This window comes from Blennius ocellaris, assembly GCF_963422515.1.
Source record: "Blennius ocellaris genome assembly, chromosome: 22".
NCBI classification, from domain to species: Eukaryota; Metazoa; Chordata; class Actinopteri; order Blenniiformes; family Blenniidae; genus Blennius; species Blennius ocellaris.
In genome coordinates, this window is record NC_137671.1 from 13,097,757 (window position 1) to 13,119,284 (window position 21,528).

Genomic DNA, 21,528 nt, shown 5'->3' on the forward strand with positions numbered 1-21,528 from the left:
TGTTTACTCAACCTTGTGTGTGTGCGACCGGCCGTGTTTTCTAAGTGTCACTGGGTCAAGCTGTTGGTAGCATCCTGCATCCCAAACACTGTGCAGATTAAAAAAAACAAAAAAAAACATGTTTTCTCTTGGTATTTGCCTGATTGAAGAGAGGACTGAGCATGCCCGGCCACGAAGTGTGTTTCAAGGTTTACTCCACCACTTCACCTTGACAAGTGTTTGCTCATTCGCAATGGCACCGTTTCCTCATAGAACATCACGGAAAGCCGAGAACTTTACAAGTTCTCCAAGGGGCACGAGCAAGAAACAGCTCACAGTGTTTAACCTAATGCATTATTACATTTGAATTTACTGTGTCAGTTTCAGGTTTTCACTGATCCACGCCATCACCTGTCTCGTGACTCAGTGATGAAGCGGCCCATCTGTTGGCCCAACCCCCAGGGGGACCCGGGCATCCTCCACACTCTACAGCCCCCACACAAACAAAACACACCAACACGAAAAGCTAAACCACATGTTGGTGGCTGACATCCACCTTTACACGTCTCCTACACACTCTCTCTGTCACACCGCACCTGTTCTGTTCTTTTTTTTTTCTCCCTTTTTTCATCCCCCCTCCGTTCCTTTCATGTGTTTGCTCGGCTGCTTGATCTGAAGCCTTTTCTACCACATCGCCGCCGCTTGACAGCGCAGTGCGGCTCGTACTGCACCTTTTGCCGCCGCGCACAGGGAAGGTTGTCGCCTTTCTCTCGCAGCCTGCCGCCGCCAAAAAACGTCTGTCTTCAGTCACGCCGCCTTAGACGTCGGGATCATTCTGCTGCCTCCAGGTGTCGTTTCGGAAAATGCAACCACGAGGAGACACTGTGCTCAGAAAGTGTTGAGATTACGGTGCAGTCAAGGGGAAAAAACAAAACAAAAAAATAACCCTACCTGGAATATGCACATACGACGCATTAAGCACAGTTCCCCTTAGCTGTTTCTAACTGTGTGTGGGTATATAACATATATTTATATAGATATCGCTATATTCAAATATTTTGTGAAATTCGCTCATTTAAGTCACCTCGCTTATCTTTCATTGCCATCGACCTTTCCTCGGTCATGTGGAACTCCACAGACAGGATTATCAGCTGGGATCGCTGAGAAAAGGCCACGGGAGGACTTGAAATTAAAATTATAGATGGTGCGCCGCTCAATCCTAAGATAAAATGTTACACTGGTGCATATGAGGTAGTCGGCTAATAAGACTGAACTCGTCATTTCATCACAGGATACAACATGGCAGGTGTCAGTTCAAGCTGTTGTTTTCAAATATTAGAGAAGCTGCGTGGTTTGCTGATTTGTGATGGAAAAGGTGAAAGTGTTGTTTCAAGTAAAAATCAATGGAATATGAGATCTTGATGTGCTAAACATTTTAATTTGTTTTGGGAGGGGGGGTGGGGGGTTACTTAAAGTAAGCTGTGTTTCCCAAAAATAAGGCAAAGCTTTTAGTCGGCGTCAGACAAAAACAAGGGATAAGAGCAGGTCATTGAAAAGCTCAACCTTTTGTTGTCTCTTCACAAGTGTCAATGCATTCCTCTCTCTTTAATAGACACTCCCGGTGTCTTCTTTCTCCTCCTGTGTTTGCTGTTTCTCCTTCTGTATCTGGCTCTGTCACATTACAGCTCTTCTCTCTCTCTCTCTCTTTTTTTTTTTCTTGCCCTGAGCTTCCCCCCAGCGCCTGTGACAAGTTGACCAGGGGTAGAGCGGGGACAAAAAAGGCCCTTAGTTTTGTGCCTTAAACAAGCTTCCCTGCACACACACACACACACACACATACCCAAGGGCGGCTAGCTCGAAGGGGGTTGCCATGGAGACAAGACCAGGACTAGAACGAAGGGAAGCGAAGAGATGGATGGTGTAGGGGAGGGATGGATGATGGCCAGGGACTGGTTTTTTTTTTTGTTTTTAAGTGTCTTCTTGCCTTTGAAGACGCGCCTCCCTTGTTTTTCTCGTCTTCCACCGCGGCTGCTGGAGGACGTGAGGTCAGGATTGCTTTGCAGCTGCCACATGTTCAATCAAATGCCGGCCTTTAGCATCCAAGAAGGTTAGGAATAAAAGAAAGGGAGAAAAAAAAAAGAGAGGCATGGTGACGAACTGAAGAGGAGAAGAAAAGGTGGAGGCTGAATAGCAGACGGTTGCAGAGTTCAACCAAACGGATCCATTCAGCTGCTTTATTAGATCATTGTTGAAGTGAGAAATAAATGTCTGAATTAGTTTTTCTTTGATTGTGATTGACTGGTGAACAGGCTTCCATAATTGTGCTTGTAATGAAACAACAGTGTTTCTATCGGCTTTTGCATGTTTTTGTTGTTTTTTGTTTTTTTAATGTGACGACAAACTAACCATCCGTGTGACCTCGTCCCTTCTTTCCTCGCCAGTGTGGTCCCATCTCCCTAATGCTGTAACACAAATCTCACTCCTTGTCGCTCCAGGACGACGCCCGTGCAGATGTGGTGGACTGCGTGGTGCGCGACATCCAGAACAGCCAGTGCCTGATGAACGTGGAGTACTCGGGCGCCACCTGTCCACACGTCACGATACAGTTCGGGGACACCAAGGACGACGTGGGCCTCGGCTTGGTCAAGGAGGGCTTCGTCATGGTGGACGTCCGCAAGGAGAAGTACCTGCAGAAGATGGTGAGTTTGACGCTGGAGGGACGAGTCATCCGGACCGATGTGGCGGATGCTTGTTTTGTGTCTCCTCTCGAGGGAACCGGCTGCTTTGGGGTTTATTTTTTTTCTCGTCACGTTCCCTGTCCAAGCTATTGACAGTTTCTCGTCTCGGCACGGCTGCAGACTTGAGCAGTCACGGTTTAATCATATTCCTGTGTACAACACACTGTTGACTTTGTGTTTGGCGTGAATCCACACCTACAAAACAATGACTAACAGTGATTCATTGTTTGCACTCGGGGTGAGAGATGCGATGTTGTTGTTGCACTTTTGGATGAATCGACAACTTGCCTGCTTAAAAGACGAGTCAGAACCGTGAGGTGATTGTCGGTCAAATTTCGACGTTTCAGACGAAAGCCGACTACGAAACCAGCAGGAGATCAAAGTGTTCATCTCAAGGAAACATTTACTCGCCTCTTGCTAATTAGTAAAATACTTGGGATCAATAAGCTGCCACTTTTCAAAATGGACAGCGCTGCAAATCAGTGTGAAAGTGCTCTGGAGCTTCACTATTTACAGTGAATATGCCACCTATTGCTTCTCACTGTTCTGCTAATTACTACATTCCAATGTGAGCATGCTTCCACTTTCTTATTCCCCTCAGAGTTTGTCCTTTTAGAGATTTTAATTCTGGATCCATGAAAGCCAGTAATATGTTCCATGCCTGCAGGTGAAAGCTGTACAAGCTTCCACAGGAGGCTCACTTGTCACTCTGCAGTCGTGCATTAGAAGACCTCTATGGTTTACCTCATGCGGTGGCCGTTTCGTCAAACCATGACACATCGCTCGTTTGCTCCCCCTCCCATTATGGTAATTTGCTCGGCTCTTGACACTCTGTACATGAAAGATAAAGAAAAATGGAGGATATTTACTCCTGCCACAATTACGGCTTCTGCCAAAAAAAAAAAAAAAAAACAACTCCCGAAATTAGTCACTCTGGTGTATTTAAAGAAATGAAAGGGGCAACGCAACAGTGAAATATGTCCAGCCGAGTGTAATTGTTCCTAAATATAATCGCCGCGGACACTCGTCTAAATTAGAGGCTAGTGGGAAGAGGGGACATGTCAACGGCATCTTTCAAACAATTTATTCACTCTGGTGGAACGTATTTACCAGCTCGCTTCCCACTTCAGAGCCAGTCAATAAAACACCGTGCATCATTGCGAGAGCTCCGACCTCTGACCTCCGCAGAGTGGCCAGCCACCATAATGCAGTCTCTGGGTAATGGACCCTATAGACAAAGGACGGTGATTAAAGCCTCCTGCCCACTCGACTAATAGGCTTATGGACTGCACAGATTTCGGTTTCGTTGGATCAAATGGTTTCTCTTTAGTATGCAACAGCTGTGCAGCCTCCACACAGATTTGCCTCTTTTTTTTTTTTCCTTGCTGGTTCGAAGACGGGAACAGTTTGATCTGGAGAAAGCTCGACACACGGCAGCGTTGCACGAGTGTGTTAAAATAAAGCTCGACAGCGTTTCTTGTTGGTAATTCCACACATCAAGTCTGCTTCCCAGCTGAAAGCCATCAGGAGTTAAAAAAAAAAAAAAAAATAAATCCTCCATATCTCTTGCTGAGTGCAAACAAGCTGGACTCGAGGTGCTCGCAGTGTCTGCCGGCTTATTTCATTACGTTCACATCATCCACAACATTAAAAGCACTGACAGGAGACGCGAGTGCATTGATCACGTCCTTACAAGGGTACCTGTCAAGGAGTGAGATCTATTGGGCCGTTGGTTTCTGTGGGATATGTGTCGGTGGCAGAGACGGTAGGGTAGCGTACGGACCTACAGGACTGAGTCAGCCCGCTGAAGCTGCAGCGTTTGTTGGCTATTCTTGGCAGGTGGTGGTTTTGTTTTTCACGCAGTAAACTGGCAGCGGGATCCGCGGGTATTTGAGGACACTGACAGGTCAGTTTAAACTCTTGTTGCGCAAGTTGATTAACAGAGTCCATTAGAAAAGCATGTCTCAGTATACTTCTGAACAGACAGAAAACGGGACTTGAGAGCTTCAGAGTCCTGCAGACCGAACTGAGGGATCACTGCCACTGATTTGTCGTCGTCATACATTTAATAGGCTGTCGGGTAAACCTTCTTAAACAGTCCCACGTCAAAGTTTCCGCGCAGAATGATTAACTTAAATGTTCTCCAATGCTAAAAACAAAAATGACATTGAGGTGAACCCAACCAGAGAGCAATCTTATCTCATTTCCCCAGAAAATAAAACTTTTCAGGAAAGGTTGAAGGACTAGTTCATATGGAATTTTTCATAATGCGATAAAACATTTTTGCAAGATTACCATTCATATCTGGGAGGGCGCAGAGCGTTACCTTGTGGACTCGACGCCCGGACAGGTCAGAGGTTTTCTGACAACCTTGTTAAAATAAAAAAAAAACATCCAACCTGCATGTTGCCATGCAGTGTGTGGGAGCGGAGTTGCACAGCCAGTAGTTCCTGTCAGCTCCTTCATTTCTCTTTCATGTTTTATTAACCTATATGCCTCTTCAGATGAATGCATTTACCAATACATCTGTTCCTTTGGCAAACACTTCGCTCAGCGCTCTCCCGCTGCTGATGTAGAGGCATTTGATTGCAAGGTGCATACCAACTCAGAGATTCATGAGCGCCGTGTTATCTTGCCGGGCCAACGGAGCCAAAAACTGTTCTAAGATCCAACCTCTTCTTGACCTCTGGATCTGTGCCTCCGCTCTCCCTCTCTTTTAACGGAACGTTCCCCTTCAAGCTTTTGATAGCATAGTATCCAAGCCTTCTCACTCTGCACTCTGAGCTCCCTCACTTTTTTTTTTTTTCCCTCTTCCCACTCATCCAGACTATCAGCCGCCTTGTAGAAAGTGACTTTTGTCCTTCCTATCTCTTCCATTTTGTCTCTGTTCTTTATTCATTATCCGTTCCTGGGGATTGGAACATGGTCATTGTAATCTCTACTCTGGTGCGAAAGCATTACATAACAGATGGGCTGTAATGTTCACTGGCACTTCAGCAGCCATTAATAGTCAGTCATAAGTGCACTGAAGGTTAACACCAGTCTTTGCGGATGGCATTGTCCCAACAGAGCGAGAGCAGAGAGGGATATTCATCCATTTGGGGGTTTATTTCTTTTTTCAAGTGCCGTTCTGCCTTAAGCCCTGCTGTTGTCGTTGCTCGGTATGCGCACCATATGGACGGTTACTGTCGCCACGCCGCCGCCGCCGCCGCCTCACTGGGGCGGATGGACGTTGCAAACGAGGAGGCGAAAAGACGAAGAGGACGTGACCGGGTGACCCGGAGGTGTGCCCGCATGATCAAATGCGGGATTAGAATGTGGCAGCATTGGGAAAAAATACAGGCCAGCATTGATATACATTACAAATTGTTTATATCCATTACATGTGCTTATTGTGCACGCACATGCTGTGTTTATATAATCAGGCAGTGTTTGATGTCAGAGCAAAGTTTAATCTGTGTTGCATCTGGCATATCATGTGTCGTCCTTCTGTCTGTGACTAATATGGCGGGTTTTTTTTGTTTTTGTTTTATTGTGGATCATGAGAATTGCATCATTGCTTTGGATGCAGATGGTCCATGATGTGTACATTGTAGAAAGTAAAAACTCCACTGCAGTCGCCTCGACTTTTTAATTCCGGACTGCGTCGCGTTCCGTCCGACACACGGACCGCGTCGCTCCTTTTTGAAGGTGGAGGCGACGAAGTCTGCGATCGTGCCGGTGTGCGTTCGCCTCATTTTACTTGGTGCTGAAGTTGCTGTAGATTGTCGGGTACAATTGGCCGTGATGCAAAGTGGCATGTTCTCATGTCAGTAAACATAAACGAGCTGTTAAATCAAGCTCAGCACCTCAGTAATCGCCGCCTCAGGCATCCAGATATAGAAGAGTGTCAATTATGTCCTCTTGCCCGATTGCTCCTGTTGGCATCTGCTGTTCTTATGTTATGTTTTAAGACACACAATCTCCTCTTGGCCTCTTTTTATGTGTCGAAATCAAGATTTGTGGGGGTTTTTTTTTTTTACTTTCTCTCTCTCTCTCCAGCTCTGACCTGCACTCTCAAAGGCTGACTCTCATGTCTTTCCCACCTCGGGCGCAGCAGATATACCTAGCCGTCCTTAAATTGTCCTGGCGTCGTCAAGCGTCCACTCCGAGCATGGCGCCCTGCCACACTGGCAGACACTTCTCTGTCTCTCTTTCCTTTCATTCCTCCAATGTCTTTCTCCAGCCATTGTTCACAGTTTGATTTTGTCCATTTTTTCCTCCTCCTGCTTTTTTTTTTTTTTTTTTTGCCACCATCAGAAAAATCACTCGTATTTTTATTTTTTTTTTGGTCCTCTCGCCTCTTATCTTTCCAACACTTTCCTCTTCATCACTTCTTTCTTGTTTACTCACTCCTGTGTTTTCCACTCCTCTTGCTCCTCCATGTCTCTGTCGTCCACACATCACTACCTTTCTCTTCTGTCTTGTCATTATTATAATTTTATTTCTTTCTTCTCCCTCCACTCAGTCGCACACGCTCCGTCCTCTTTTTATTTCAACCCTCGGTATTTGTGTCGTCCACGCGGAGCTTGAGAATGTCATTTAGGCCACACAGGAGATGCGGGCGTCTCATTTGCATTTGTCTCGCCGCACTGTGGCCTGTTGAGTAATAATCTGCAGGAATTAAAGTGGAGAGGTGCTCAGATCACACCTGCTAGTGGCCTCAGCTATGAGCAATTATTCGTGACTTGCCTCAGCTCATTCTGCTCTGTGAACTCTCCCTGGAATCGGCGGTAATGATTCTTTTGTGTAATTTTATGCGATCGTGTACAGCAACCGTACACCGTGAACTCTGTTGTGAAAATTGTTTCTTTGCACTTTCACATCATGGGGAGAAAATGTTTTTTTTTTCCCCACGAGGTAAGCTGTTATTTTAAAATATAGACTGAACGTCTATACCGGGGCTGTCGAAACATGAGGCACGTGGGCCAAAACCGGGCCGCAAGAGGCTCCAAACCGCCAAAGACATGTTCAAAACGTCGACTTAAATTTTAAAGTGCATTTCTCAAGAGTGGCAAACGCAACGCAGAAACTGGAGCTGGGAAATCGGTGATGAAAGATGGCGACCTCGTTGCCCTCAAACTCGCATTTAAAGCCATGCTGTCAGGCATGAGTTTGGAAAAACATGCAGAAAGCAACAGTTTAGGACATTTCACTGTGTTTTTGCACCAAACGTTTTCACTAAACTTGGCTTTATGATCAGATTGCAGTCATTGTTTGTCGTAATTATTTGATTTTTTGTGGTGGGAAAAAAAGACAAACTTTAGAGGAAGTACACGTTTTACAACTGGTCACTGTTTTCATCTTGTTCACATTGTAGGATCACGACAAGATCATAGTGATAGAAATAGATAAAGAAAAATATATAGATACTGCCACCCTTCCTCTTTTTTTAACCACACTCACCCCATATTATCAAATTTAAATAAATAAACAAAAGAACATATTGGGGGAATAATTAAAAAAAAATACAACAAAACTTTAAAGTTTAGATTTAAAGGCTATTGGACTGTATGTGGCCCCTGAACTCAAACGTGTTCGACACTCCCTGATAACCTGGAATAGAAGTGCCACTTTATCTTTTTTTTTTTGTCTTGAGAAGTATGAAGTAATAAAAACCTGCAGCAGCTCTATCTGAGTCGCAAACAGGGAGCCTGATATTTGTCTATCTGGGACTTAATGAGTCTGTCACGGCGGCTCCAGTTCAACATGGCGGTGTGGTTAGCGGAACTATCTTTCTGTGCTCCGATGCCTTTAGAAACCGCCGTTTTCTGTCGGCGGCTGCCAACCAAGATGACTGATGCAAACCCAGGCCGACCGCTCGCCGTCTCACCCGCCGACGCTGGCGCTACCAACCAAAAGTTCATCAGCGCTGCAATCTTAATAATCTCCATTTGGCTAATTACAAGTCACTTACAAGCACGGCAGCGTCCGTCACTTCTCCCGCGCAATTATTGTCAATCAGCAGAAGCGGCGGCGGCGGCCAGAGCTGTTGTATCGACTCCGTTTCCTCTGCGTTCCTGACTGAACGCATTAAGACGCACACCTTAAACTAATGTTTATGAACACGCGCCTGAGATCTGTATTGAAATGTGTGTGTGTCGGCAGAAGGCAGACTGTGGGGAGAACAGCTGTGAGCTGGCCTCCTCAGAGTGAGAGCCCTGGAATCTTTAATTACCCAGGAGCCCTCCCGGGAAATATACTTTTTTTTTTTTCCTTCCTTTTTATCTCCTTCCCATATTGTTGCTCCATTCACACAGAGGCCTTCCTTTTCATGTCTGACTGTTGAGCAGAGGACTTTAAAGTCACGAAAAAAAAGGCTTTGAGGGAACAGAAGAGAACCATTTAAGTGGCGACATTCCTCAGATGCAACTTTTTGTTTTTGTGCTGCAGGGATGACACATTATTTTAGGTCAACACAGGAGACGCCGTCACCCTGGATTCTTGATCAGAAGCCTGTGGATTTGTTTTCCAATAGAGGAAAATAAACTATGATTTTCAAAACTTTGATGCGCACATGTCATTTCCAAACACTTGATTGCCAGAAGGAAAGCTTGTAGGTTATTTAAAGGTTTTTTTCTACCTGTTTTAAGCTTTTTATTCTTCCTCAAATTTTTAATCGTTAAAATGGTCAAACTTGCAGTGGTTTGAATACAAAAAGGACACCCTGCCGAGACCAGGAGTGGGGAGACACATTTTCTCACTATTGAGGGCCGAGACATAAGTTGGCTTGACTTTTCCATGCAGTAAATTAAAAAGTAAATATATATTTTCTGCTTGCCAAGATGCTAGACCCAAACGATAATATAATAATAGATAACAGTGTGACCATTTTAGATGCAATAAAGCACAATTCTCATTTGATTCAGGATTTCCAGACGGTCTGTAGACTCTCATTCCGACACAAAAACAGAAACCTGTTTACCTTTTATTTTGCTGAACAGGTAAATCAGTTAACATCCAATTGTAACTGCAGCAGCTAGAAGCAAAATCTGCTCTTATACAACAATTAAAAGCATGAAGACCAAAACGCACACTAATGTTTAAAGAAGGTCTTGATATTTTTTAATTAATACAAGTCAGAAGCAGGAACAGACAGTAATGAGATATTAAAGGTTTGATAAAAAAGATTAAAATATCCAATTAGACAAGTTCTTTTGTTTCTAAATCCTGCCAATCTTTAGGAGGAAAACTAGGACGAAAGAGAGATTTTATATTGTAGGTTAAAAAAGGAACCTTGTGGAAATAAAAATAAAGGCATTTTATCCAAACATCTGTATAATCCAAGCAGGAAATGCGTCAACCCAAACATTTAAACGCACCTAAATGGCCTCCTTTTACTCCACTTGATTCTTTTTACACCAAGTGTCTCATGGGTGGTGCAGTATTCCTCCAACTTGCTATTAGCGACCCCCGTGTCGTTAACGGCAGAGCAGTTGCGATGCAGAGTAATTGTGTTAATGGGGTTTGAAAGTGTAGATGAAAATGGGGCTGGAGCTAAATGTGGGGGAATCCATACAGGAAATCAGGAAGGCGCCTCACACACACACACACACACATGCACACACAGGATGCCTCCAGGGAAGGCCTGCTCCATTTATCACGGCATAATTATGCTGTTTGGTACATATACTCCTCAGAAACGGTGCCCGTGTGACGCCGGCCTCGGCTGCTGTACCGCCATTGGTTTGGACAGTCTGATGAGAAGCCTTGTGGGAATGCCGCTGCCTCCATGCAGCAGGTTCGCTGCAACAAAACGAGGCCTAGCGGGCCAACATTCCTTCACGTTGCACCGCTGTTCTGGCTTATGGGCTGTCCCCAAGCGCAGAGGACGCATCTGCTTGTCCCTCATGCGCTTTCAAAGCAAGGAAGACGGAAGGGAAGAAAAAATACCACGATGTTGGAATTGTGAAGACGGTAAAGGAAAAAATGTGGGGGGTTTGTGTCAGAGAGGAAGCGAGAAGCTCCTGGTGGATGATCGGGTTTCTCTCGCTTTCAACCCCCAGAAGTCCAGACTGTGTCGTCAAAAAATGGCTTTTAGCCAAACCCCAACTACCAATTGACTGATTTTCGGGTTAGCGGGCCTCGCCTTTCAACCGCAGTGCCTGTCATGGCCCATCAAGCCCGTCCCTCCTCCTCTCCCCCAAAAGAAAACCACACACACACACACACACACACACACACACACACAGGGCTTCATGGGCATATGACAGCATGACCGCTCCTCACCAATGGCTCAATACCTAATTTACAAGTCGGGTTAGAGATGGGGCCGTTTAATGGATATTTCTCTGCTCCCCCGATATTGACCACACACGCGCGCGCACACACACACACACGCACACGCACACGCACACACAGATCTTCCTCCCCTGCTGCCACCACTCTGAGGGCCCTTTTGACATGTCTGACATGCGCCACTTCACAAGCCGCCATTCCATCTTCTGCAGACTTTACACACACACACACACACACACACACACACACACACACACACACACACACACACACACACACACACACACACACACACACACCCCCTGGGTTGGGCAGAGGAGCACTGGCAATAGGTTCATCCAGACTTCTGTTATTTTAGATTTGCGCGACCTTGCTGGGAAAAGAAAAGAAGATATTGAGACGGAGTGAAAAGTCTTTTAACACACCGTCTGAACAAGTGTGTGTGTGTGTGTGTGTGAGGTGAGGGAGGCAGTTATCTCGACGACATATCGGTACGAAACATTAATATTTACGTAAGCTCTGCTTGCCTTCGACGCTGTTGGCAGTGCGGTGGAAAATGACGCCATTCGTACTTTACGTGTGTGTGTGCGTGTGCGTGTGCGTGCATTTGCATGTGTGTCCTCTTTAACTTTATGAACCCATGCTGGTGTGCTTGTCGTGCCGCGTTCCCTCCGAAGCGTCTGATTCCCTCCGACAGCCTCGCTAGGGGGACCAGCATGCAACAGGACGCAATCTCAATTTGCCTCAGAAAGGGTCGATGACTCTCCGTCACATATTATGCATGTGACTCTTGTCGCTCCTGTTTGCTCGGAACGATCCCCAGATTTACGAAGGAGCAGGAGGCTGCAGGAGCACAATTTCACGAAGACTTTTTTTTTTTTTTTCTCCACCCCACTTCTATGCAAAATTTATAATCTGCTGAAAGAACACCGCAAATTCTGCAGTTTAGAGTCGGCAATTTCCCTGCACCACTGACGGCTCAGGAAATGCTTGCAGTAGAAGAAAGTATAGGACAAAAACGAAGAGCGCAAGCAATTCAGCTCCTGGTGTAAGTTATGAGTCTATCCAAGTGTGTGAAATATAGAAATTAATTGTGCCACGTTTTGAATGAGGATACATCTATAAAAATATAAGATTTCTTTGTCGGAGGCTTTCTTGGAGCACGCTTGCTTCCTGTTGGCCCTTCGAGGATTCCCCCCCCCCCCCCCCCCAAATCAAACAACTTGTACAATAACATGTCTGAAAAGACTTCCCCCAAAAAACCTTCTCTCTGTCTGCTCGCCATGCAGCATTCATGGCTGGGCATGTTGAATAAGAGATGTCTCTTAGGACAATCCACAGCTCAGCCAAGTACACTCGACTCCAAAACCGTGTGAGTTACAAACATAAAAGCCGCCATGTTCCGGCAGACGCTCCCGACGACGATCCATCTTGCATGGAGTTTTCGGGCTTTCACTCGGGAGTCCAAAGGAGGCCGAGATGGCAGGAGGAAGAAGAAGAAGAAGGAGGAGAAGAAGGGGGCACGAGATGCGAGGAGGAAGTTGCCAGAGCAGCGTGAAAAAGAAGAGCAAAACTGAAGGGACCCGGTGGCAGCTTGGATCGTCATCGGCGTTCACTGGAGGCGCTCGGCCGACGAGCGCCATTGTTCCCCTTCCGCTCGGGTCGTTATTTTAAGTTGGCCGACATCTCGCATCGGGAAGCAAGAGACCGAGATAGAGAGAGGGGGGGGAGCGCATAACCCCGCTGCTGCATCTTTGATTAGTCACTCGCTTTTCATATGTGTTCGATCATCTGGGTTCACTCTGCATTTTCACATGAAGTTGAGACGGGGAGGAAAAATAAATACAAATAAGAGAAAGGCGGCTAAGCTACGCACCAGACGAACACAACCTGGCACAAAAGTGCCATGTTAGCTTTCGCTCAGATCCGTCACTTTCACACCGCGCTTACCAGAACACCACCTGGGCATGGCATGATGGCCAGCACCGGGAAATACACTCTCTCTCACTCTCTCTCGCTCTCTCTCTCGCGCTCTCTCTCTTCACAGCCAGTCAGACACACTGAAGTAGTGCCAAGCTGCCAGACCCTCACCACCTGTCGTTCATCTTACGGGAAGCATCACACTTACACACAGTGTCCCACCGTGAAAGTTACCTGCTCGGAATTAGAATATATTCACGGTCCTCGCTTTCAGCCTCGGTGCAATTTTGCAAAGTCAGTCGCTAATACTTGGCGAGAAAAATCAATCAGCGCGACATTTAAGCAGGTTTCTGGTGAATGTAATGTGGGTGCGTGACTTTGGCCTCTTTTGCGGGAACTCATTCGTTTTGACGTTGCGCTTGAAGTCAACATGCACATTAGTGGGAAATCTGCCATGTCGGGCAGGATTCTCCGTTAGCCGCTGTCGTTAGTTCACCTGTCAGCAGTGGGTTGGATTTAATCTGGTGAAAATTCAGGGACCCTCTCGCGCTCCGGGAAGCCTCGCTGGCCAAGGAGCACGTTGTTTGCTGCCAGTGTCGGTGGCCACTGCTCACCACAATGGCATCTGTCTGGCATATGGGAGCTCTGTTGGGTCATCCAGATAAGCACACTGTCACCCACTGCCTTCTGCTGCCCGCTCCCCCTCCCAACACTGCATTTCCTCTTTGTCCGTCATCGTTACTCCACACGGCTTCGTTCCCTCCGTAATCACCGCTAACTTTCTTGTTGGCTTTTTTTCTCGACCAGGGTTTCTGTCAGTTATACCTTGGGTTTGCAGCGACCCCCCCCCCCCCCCCCCCCCCCCCACCCTCTCCCTCCTCCTATTCAGCGGCACTCTTGTCTCCTCTATACGAGAAACATTCCTTTTTCTTCGCCACTCCGCGTGAGTTTCGCTCTTAGTGAGTCATTATGCCTCCCTGCTGGATCCGCGACAGGATATGTGGAGCTGTTCACAATCCGAAGTCAGTCATCATCCATGTTCAGCTGCGTGCTGATTGGCTGTTGAGAACAGTGAATGACGAGGGTGACGACCCCCCCCCCCCCCCCCAACCAGTGTACAAAGCGGCTCGCCATGGCGCTTTCCATATGGATGCATATCATCTGCGCTCATTATTCTGGAGTGCTCTCCACTTTGAGTCCTTCACAGAATACTTCCAGACTCGCGGCACTGTGGAGTTTGGGGGAAATTGTTGATGGGAGTTTATTTCCTCTGAAGTTGAGCTTTTCCAATTTATTTTATTTTTTTTTCCTTTTTCTCACAAATTTCTCTCCTTTGCGTTATGAATATTGCCAAATCTGCTTTTGCAGATATGAGACCTTCTTTCACACCTCTTTAGCGTTTCCCCTCCAGCTTTCAAAGCGCCGCACGGCTTCCCGCCGCGGCCCAAACGCCATCACCGGCCATTTTTGTGTCTCGTGAAATATCGTCGGCTGGGTCTTCCATATGGTGACGTCTGCCTGATGGGACCAAGATGCCACGTCCCCGCGCGCCCCCCCCCCCAAAAAAAAAATCTCTCCTGCAGTTGGCTTTGACGGATGACTTTTGCAGCAGCAGCACTTTCCCCGGCCGCACACTCTCACTCACATGTGCACTCGCGCAGACAGCGGCTGTGGGTTTCCAGCTGCAGGTCTGTTATCTTGGCCGAGCCGTGTGCAGCGTAGCTATCAACTCAACCTCCGCGCACCAGCTAGGCTAAGCAATTAAACTCCGGAGCGCAATCCACACTAGACTTTTTTTTTTTTTAACATCTGGCATCCTTGTTCCGACGTGTGTGTGTGTGCATCTGAGTGTGAACGCCAGCTCATCCGCTACTATAATCAGGCGCAAAAAAAAAACAAAAAAAACCCGGTGCACAATTGAAGCTATTACATGCAGACAATGACTCTTCTTTACTGCCGGCGCTCTCTTTGTGCTCTCTCTTTAAACTCAAGTCTTTTGCTGTCAGGCTAATGTTTACTTGTGATCCAGGAATGACGCGCACGTGGCGACTCATTCATCTGCGGCTCAGATCGTACTTACAGACGTATACGTCACAGACGGAGACGGGGAGTGGGCGGAGGTGACATGAACTGTGTGTGTGTGTGTGTATATGTGTGTTTCTTGTGTATTACTTGATCACTGTATGCACTACGATGGCAGAAGACAGCCCCACTCAGGAAGGACTGCCACTTCAGTCCATACATATTCTCTCGCTCTCGCTCTCTGCTCTCTCTGCCCCCCCCCCACACCCCCCACACCCTCTGGCCTGTGACTCATCACTGGTTCATTCAGTGAGGCTAAATGGCTGTTCTAGCAGAAGCAGTCAATATGCTCAACACTGACTTCCTCTGCTTTCCTCTTTCAACTCCTCTTGTCTCTTTCACTATAACTCCTGTCCACAAACAGCAGCATTAATATTGAGCAAATTAGAGAGTGTAATTGTTCCCACGCTGCGGAATGAATGTAAAAAATAAATAAATAAAAAAAAATGAACATGAGCACACACCCCTGAACAGCATTAGTTAGTTTGTGTGGAAGTAACACAGCTTGCTTAGAAATAGAAACTATCGCCTGCCTATTTCTTAAAGAAAAAAAAAAGTAAAAGGTTACAAAAAGAAAGTTCAGACCGAAATGCTGCGTAAAATGAAACTAAATTATCACACAATCTGTCAACGAGTCAGTTGCTCGTTGAGCTTATCTAACAGTGACACAAGTAGAAAAGAGTCATCGAGTTGTAAGGCTGTGACAAATTGTTATTTAGATGAATAATTATTCTCTTAATCATTCTCGAATCAGGGGGGGAAAAAGTTTTCCGAACTCAAAAAAAAAAAAAAAATTCTCCAAATGAGCCATAAATGAGCATGTTTGGTGAGAAGAAATGGTTCTACTCTCGTTTGTTGGCGTCAGTCACTGGATCCACCGGCTTAGACGTCAGTAAAAGGGACTATTGGCAAACATCCCGGAAACTATCAGTGACTCCTGTTTGTCTAAGACTCTTTTGAAAAGTTATGTAATGTTTAGTTTACACACTTACTTGTGCGACCCCCCCTTGTCCTCCGCTGCATTGTACAACAACGCTCTGATTTCCTACCAAAAAACAAAACAAAAACACTTGCAGAATTTTGGGCTCCCCCTCCAATTTTTATTTTTCAAGCTTGTCGCCCCCTTAACGAAGGGGGCTCCTTATGCCTCCCACCTCCACCCACCTGCTACACCTGCTACGTTCCCGAGATCTAGAGCGTTGGCAAAAAATAGAAAGAAGAAGGAATTTCCACATGAGCGGGTAAAAGAATTGTCTGCGAGCAGGTTGAAAGGACGCATCGATTCCGCCTTAATCCTTTAAAATCCTAACGTGTGACACAGTGATGTGGCGATGCTAATGACTCGTCTCGTTCTCTGCCGCAGGTGACGGAGTACCTGAACAGTCAAGAATCTGCCAAGAGTGCCAGGGTAAGTCGCTGCAAACATCTCATTACCCCCCCCCCCCCGGTTCTTGTTTTCTCGACTCGTCCTAATAACCAAGCATTTGTCTGACACTCTGTTAGAAAATCTAATGGCACCAAAACACGAACACATTACAGCACTAATTACTTTCCCTCACCAACGACACGAGAAAGTGTTTCATCCCTTTTGCTGCGTGTTTTTTTTTTTTTTTCCCTTTTCTCAAGATGTCACACATTACATTGGCAGGCGCCATTGTCCCATATGGATTACTGCCCACAGTCTGTCCAGGTCCATACTGTGAAAATGTGTGTGTGTGTGTGTGTGTGTGGGGGGAGGGGGGGGGGGGGGGGTTGTGTGGTAAAGCACTGGGGACAGACAGGACATGAAGGGGGGAGTGGGGGGGGTGGAAAGCATGTGGCAGCGAGCGTTCAGAAGTGAAAATAGGTCAGAGAGTGAAGAGTACGCTAAAAATGGCTGTTCAGTAAGATCTATGAAGCTTCAGCTCGTTGAGCTCAGAACACGTTCGTTCTCCTCATCCTGCTGGCAGAAACATTCACCAGGGCCCCGTTTAACGTGAAAACACATCGTATTTGTGTAAAAAAAAAATGTTGTTTAAACCTTCTCGTTTCCGTTTGTAAAATGGCCAGACAAAAAACAAACCTGCACAGAATGTAGTGCGCATGAACGAAACGTTGACAGTACACAGTCATCTGTATAGAAAAAATGTGGATTGTTATCACGGGTCAGTCTTAAACTATAAAAGTACCCAGGAGAATATAAAAAGGGAGTCGTCGCACTCTCCAGGCCGCCATTGTTGTTATTGTCCTTTTACTTGCACATGTGCAGAATAAGTATTTACTCTGGCCGCGGTGCACATGACCAGTAGCGGCATTTTCAAAAATCAAAAGTTTCCCGTTGCCTTGTTTTACCAAACAAATGTCGCATCAAACCCACATTGTGAATCTGCTCGCCTCATTTCTGGTCGAAGTCATCACACGTCATGAAATCCATAAAATCCGCTTGCGATTTTTTTTGCGGGGGAAAATATTCCAACTTCACAAGGAACCTGCTTTAATTAAACCTCTGACATTTAGGCTCCGCATTTCAAGTGCGAGGTGTCAGCACGCTATGATCTAAAGAGCCGGCCGAGGCGTCGGCGAGGAGGAACGCGGAGGCCTTTGAGCATGTCGAGGGATTTCGGGACAGTTTGGAATTCACCCGATGATTTATTTCAACATCGAGGGGAAAGTTATTTGTAAGTGGTGGTAGATTTTAAAGTGCCTCCGCGTTCCAAGACTGAGCGTGTTAATAAATTCAGCTGAAGGACAGTGCAGTTGAATAAGATAAGAAAAATAATAATCACGGCATCTGCAGGTAGCTTGATGTTAAAGTGATGAATGGACTTCACTTTAAATCGGAATATTTTACCACCTCAGCATTATTTGTACATTTTACATGATCGCTCGCCTTTTGTGTGTGTGTGTGTGTATATGTGTGTGTGTGTTCGATCAAATGAGAATATTACTGGACTCGCGCAAACTTAAAAAGAAGTTGTTGCCATCGGCTCTGCGGCACAGCGTCAGGTGGAACTGTAATCACAGTCGGAGTTGGCACCACGTTTTTTTTTTTTTCAGGGTGTTGGGGAGGAGCTGAGAAAAGGCAGCGAAGTGTGAAACAGTGGGGGTGGGGGGGGGCTCCATTCATTTCATTCATCCTAATAACAAGTGCTAATTAGCACGGTCGCTAATTAGCTATGAATCACGGCATTAACAGCTGAGCGCGCATGCCTATAAGAGCACACACACACACACACACGCAGACGCATCCTATAGTTTATGAGGCAATGCAGGAAGCGTCTATGTAATGGAATCGGAGAAGTAATAGATTGAGTGGTATTTGAAGTATTGTGGGCCAAAAGCGCAAAGAGTCACATTAAACGATGATGATGATGAAGCAGCCGCCGCCACCTTCACACTGGACTGTGAAAGCAGCCGTCTCGCTCGCTCTCAGTTGAATGTGTAACCTGCAATTGGGGGGGGTAGTTGGCCGTTCAAAGCGGTTGAATGTTCAACCTCACATCACGCCCTTCTTCTCTTCCCATCAGCTCAACATTTGGCGCTACGGAGACTTCCGCGCAGACGACGCCGACGAGTTTGGTTACAACCGTTAACAAGGTGGTAAAAAAAAAAAAAAAGGAAGGAAAACAAAATCAAGAAAGAATGGAGAGAGAGAGAGAGAAAAAAAAAAAACACAATTGACCATCCGATAAAACACCATTCCAAAGACCAACGTGGACGGCAAGTGATGTATTGGACAGAAGATGAAACTAAACGACAAGCATTGACTCACTCTTCCTTTTCATTTGGCGCTCCATCCCTCCGCCTCGGCTTTTCATTCTGCTCACACTCTTTTATTTTCCTCTACGCTGCCCCCTAGAGCATGCCAGCGATGCTAAAATAGAAAAAAAAAAAAAAAAAAGTTAAAAGAATTATCATGCAAAAACCTTTTATTCATCCTGTTTTGGTTGTTGTTGGGTTTTTTTCCTAGTCCGCTGCCACTGCCAGCTCCAGCAACCTGCACTATTGCCAATCTGTGTTTTCTGCCACGTTCCTTCTCAGTAAACTTCCTGTCGTGGGTGATAATAATCGCTGAACGGTGACGCTCCATGTTTCAGCCAATCATGTTCCACGCTTTCTCCGCGCGCTTTTACCCCGGGGCCAGGTGGTTCAGAGGGGGAGGGGGGGGGGGCAAAAAAAAACAAACCTTTATTCCATCAAACATTTCCCAGATACATTTCTTATAAATGGTGAAGACCATGTCGAGGAAAATAAAATAAAAAAAAAAAGATGTAAATTGCTTTATTCTTAAGAAATCCTGTAGGTGGCGCCACACAGACGGAATAACAATGACGAGTTTATTTTTGTCTTCAGTGTATATCTGTGTGATGATGACATTTTGCAGATGTTTTTTTTTTGTGGGGCGTGTTTTGTCGTTTATTCACTATGTCACACTTTTATGACCAGTAAATAAAGATGCCTTCATGTGGCATTTTATCATCTCTTCTGTAAAGTTTACATTCTAATAACGGTAATGACCCTGTCTCTGGCAGTCTCTTCTCTTTCTGTCTCGGTATGCCATAGCAGATACAGTGTATGAATTTGTTTCCACATAATGGACCTTTGCATTCTATTAAAAATCTGCTGAATAAAAATAAGCAAACTAAACCTTTGGTGGGCTTTTTTTGCCGACTCCCTGTGGTCTGTAATATCAGGACTGATGATTTCTCCTCTGGATTTTGAGTTGTGTGCCAGAATTGAGTATTTCTTTGCAGATAAAAGGCTTTGCTTCTGGTTAAAAAAGAAAAGAAAAATTCTCCAACAAAAGGTCTTTCACTAAAAGCTTGGCAACTTTCTTCCTTGACATTAGAAATTAACAAGGCTAATGCCGCTAAAACTTTTTTGAACAATTGTACGTGAAGTTTGCAGTACTTTCTCTAAATAACTTTCAAATAATGCTGTTTAAATGGGCTTTTTTCTTCTTCATACACACTGCTGGATTTTCACGATGTGGTAATTTATTTTGTGTTTCTTCACTCTTTTATCAAGCTGTAACCTGTATGTCGTATTTATGGAAAGTTGGCATGCACTGTGAAATAAGAAAGTAAAGTTTATAAACAGATTTGTGCAGTTAAAAAAACACAAACAACATAAGGATTTCATAAAATACATCGTACATAAATCCATTCAAACCAAAAGCTGTGTTAAATAAAAAAAAACAAACAAGAACAAAGAGAATGGGACCCAGGACAGAGCTCTGGGGGACACCACAAGTGTGGGGGAATTATTTGTCAACGCATATGTGGGGTATGTATCTCAGTCTGTGATTTAACATGTAAAATAATTTACAAGCAGGAATCAAACCAGGAATTTTCCCACCGTGAGGCTAGAGTTCAAACCACTGCACCGTCCAGGTTATATCTATGTAAAATGTACATCTTAAATCAATTTTATAAGTTTTACAGTCGCCATATTCTCTGGCACTATTCGGGAGTCGTATCCAACATGATACAGTAAAAGGAGAAAAAAAAAACATGGCTGTAATGAAGCGCTCATAAACCTTTAATGTGCGCCGCCATATAACTAAATGCTCCATTCCACATTAAACGACTGCTAAAGCGCAGGGCGCTCGCATTTTTTATTTATTTTTTTGCCAAAATCTGGCATAAACCGCGTCGTTGCGTCCTCAAACGGTTTTCAAAGTTACTTCATGAAACGACGCCGAGCCTAAACGGGAGGCGGCCATGATGAGGCGCAGCTGCTGTGCGACTGAAGACGGGTTCAGTTTCATTACAGACACTTTATGGACGTTAAAGTTGGATCGTAAACTGTACATGTGCAGAGCGTTAGAATGGATGGACTAATGAGGATCCATCGTAACGTATGTGTGATGTTCTGTTACAAAATGTGTTTTGTTTTGTTTTTTTCAGCAGGACTTAAATGTAGAACAGCTGCAGTCAGAAACAAACAGGCTTGTTTTGGTTTTTTTCCCCTCGAAGTTAAAGGCGCTGAAGCCGGCGTTTGTTAATGCAAACTGAAAAACGAAGCGCCGCTTACGATAAAACGTACGTACTTCACATTCAAATTGAGTCTTTAAGCACTCCTCGAGCCTTGAAGATGTATTTTCAATTGAGTCTGGCTTGTTTTTCTTTTCAAATTAAACTTTATGTAAGCAACAAATTACTTTGTGAGGATAATTTTTTCATTAAATAATTTATGAATGCAGACTTGGAGATCTTGGCGAATGCTGAAAGGGAAAAGGACAACATCATCTGCAAAAAAATTAAAAAAGACCCTCCGCCCTTCAACCCCCCGCCAACATGATGCAGCTCTGACCTTGGCTGGGTCTCAATTTCCCGTCCAACAAAAAGAAGCAGACGAGGCACAATTTTGGCAAAAGACCGAGTCGTCGTTCATCCATCTTCTGTAAGCGCTTTGTCCACTTCAAGGTCCAGGGTACACAGCAGAAATCAAATGAATTAATTCAAAAATCACAAAATATGTGTGAAGTCGGACTAAGATGTAGCCTGAAACACCCAAATATATTAATGAAAAATGTGTTTAAATTGAATAA

At 45.2% G+C, this 21,528-nt stretch overlaps 1 protein-coding gene across 1 annotated transcript in view; it reads left to right on the top strand.

Moving 5' to 3' along the window:
* Positions 1–19,125, top strand: part of snd1 (staphylococcal nuclease and tudor domain containing 1) — a 173,239-nt gene extending 154,114 nt beyond the window's left edge. Inside the window, exons 22-24 of the mRNA XM_080518464.1 lie at positions 2,475–2,678; positions 16,360–16,404; positions 18,503–19,125. Coding sequence (XP_080374590.1) covers positions 2,475–2,678; positions 16,360–16,404; positions 18,503–18,568 — 315 coding nt within the window. The 3' untranslated portion in view covers positions 18,569–19,125. The remainder of the gene's footprint in view (positions 1–2,474; positions 2,679–16,359; positions 16,405–18,502) is intronic.
* Positions 19,126–21,528: the final 2,403 nt, after the last annotated feature.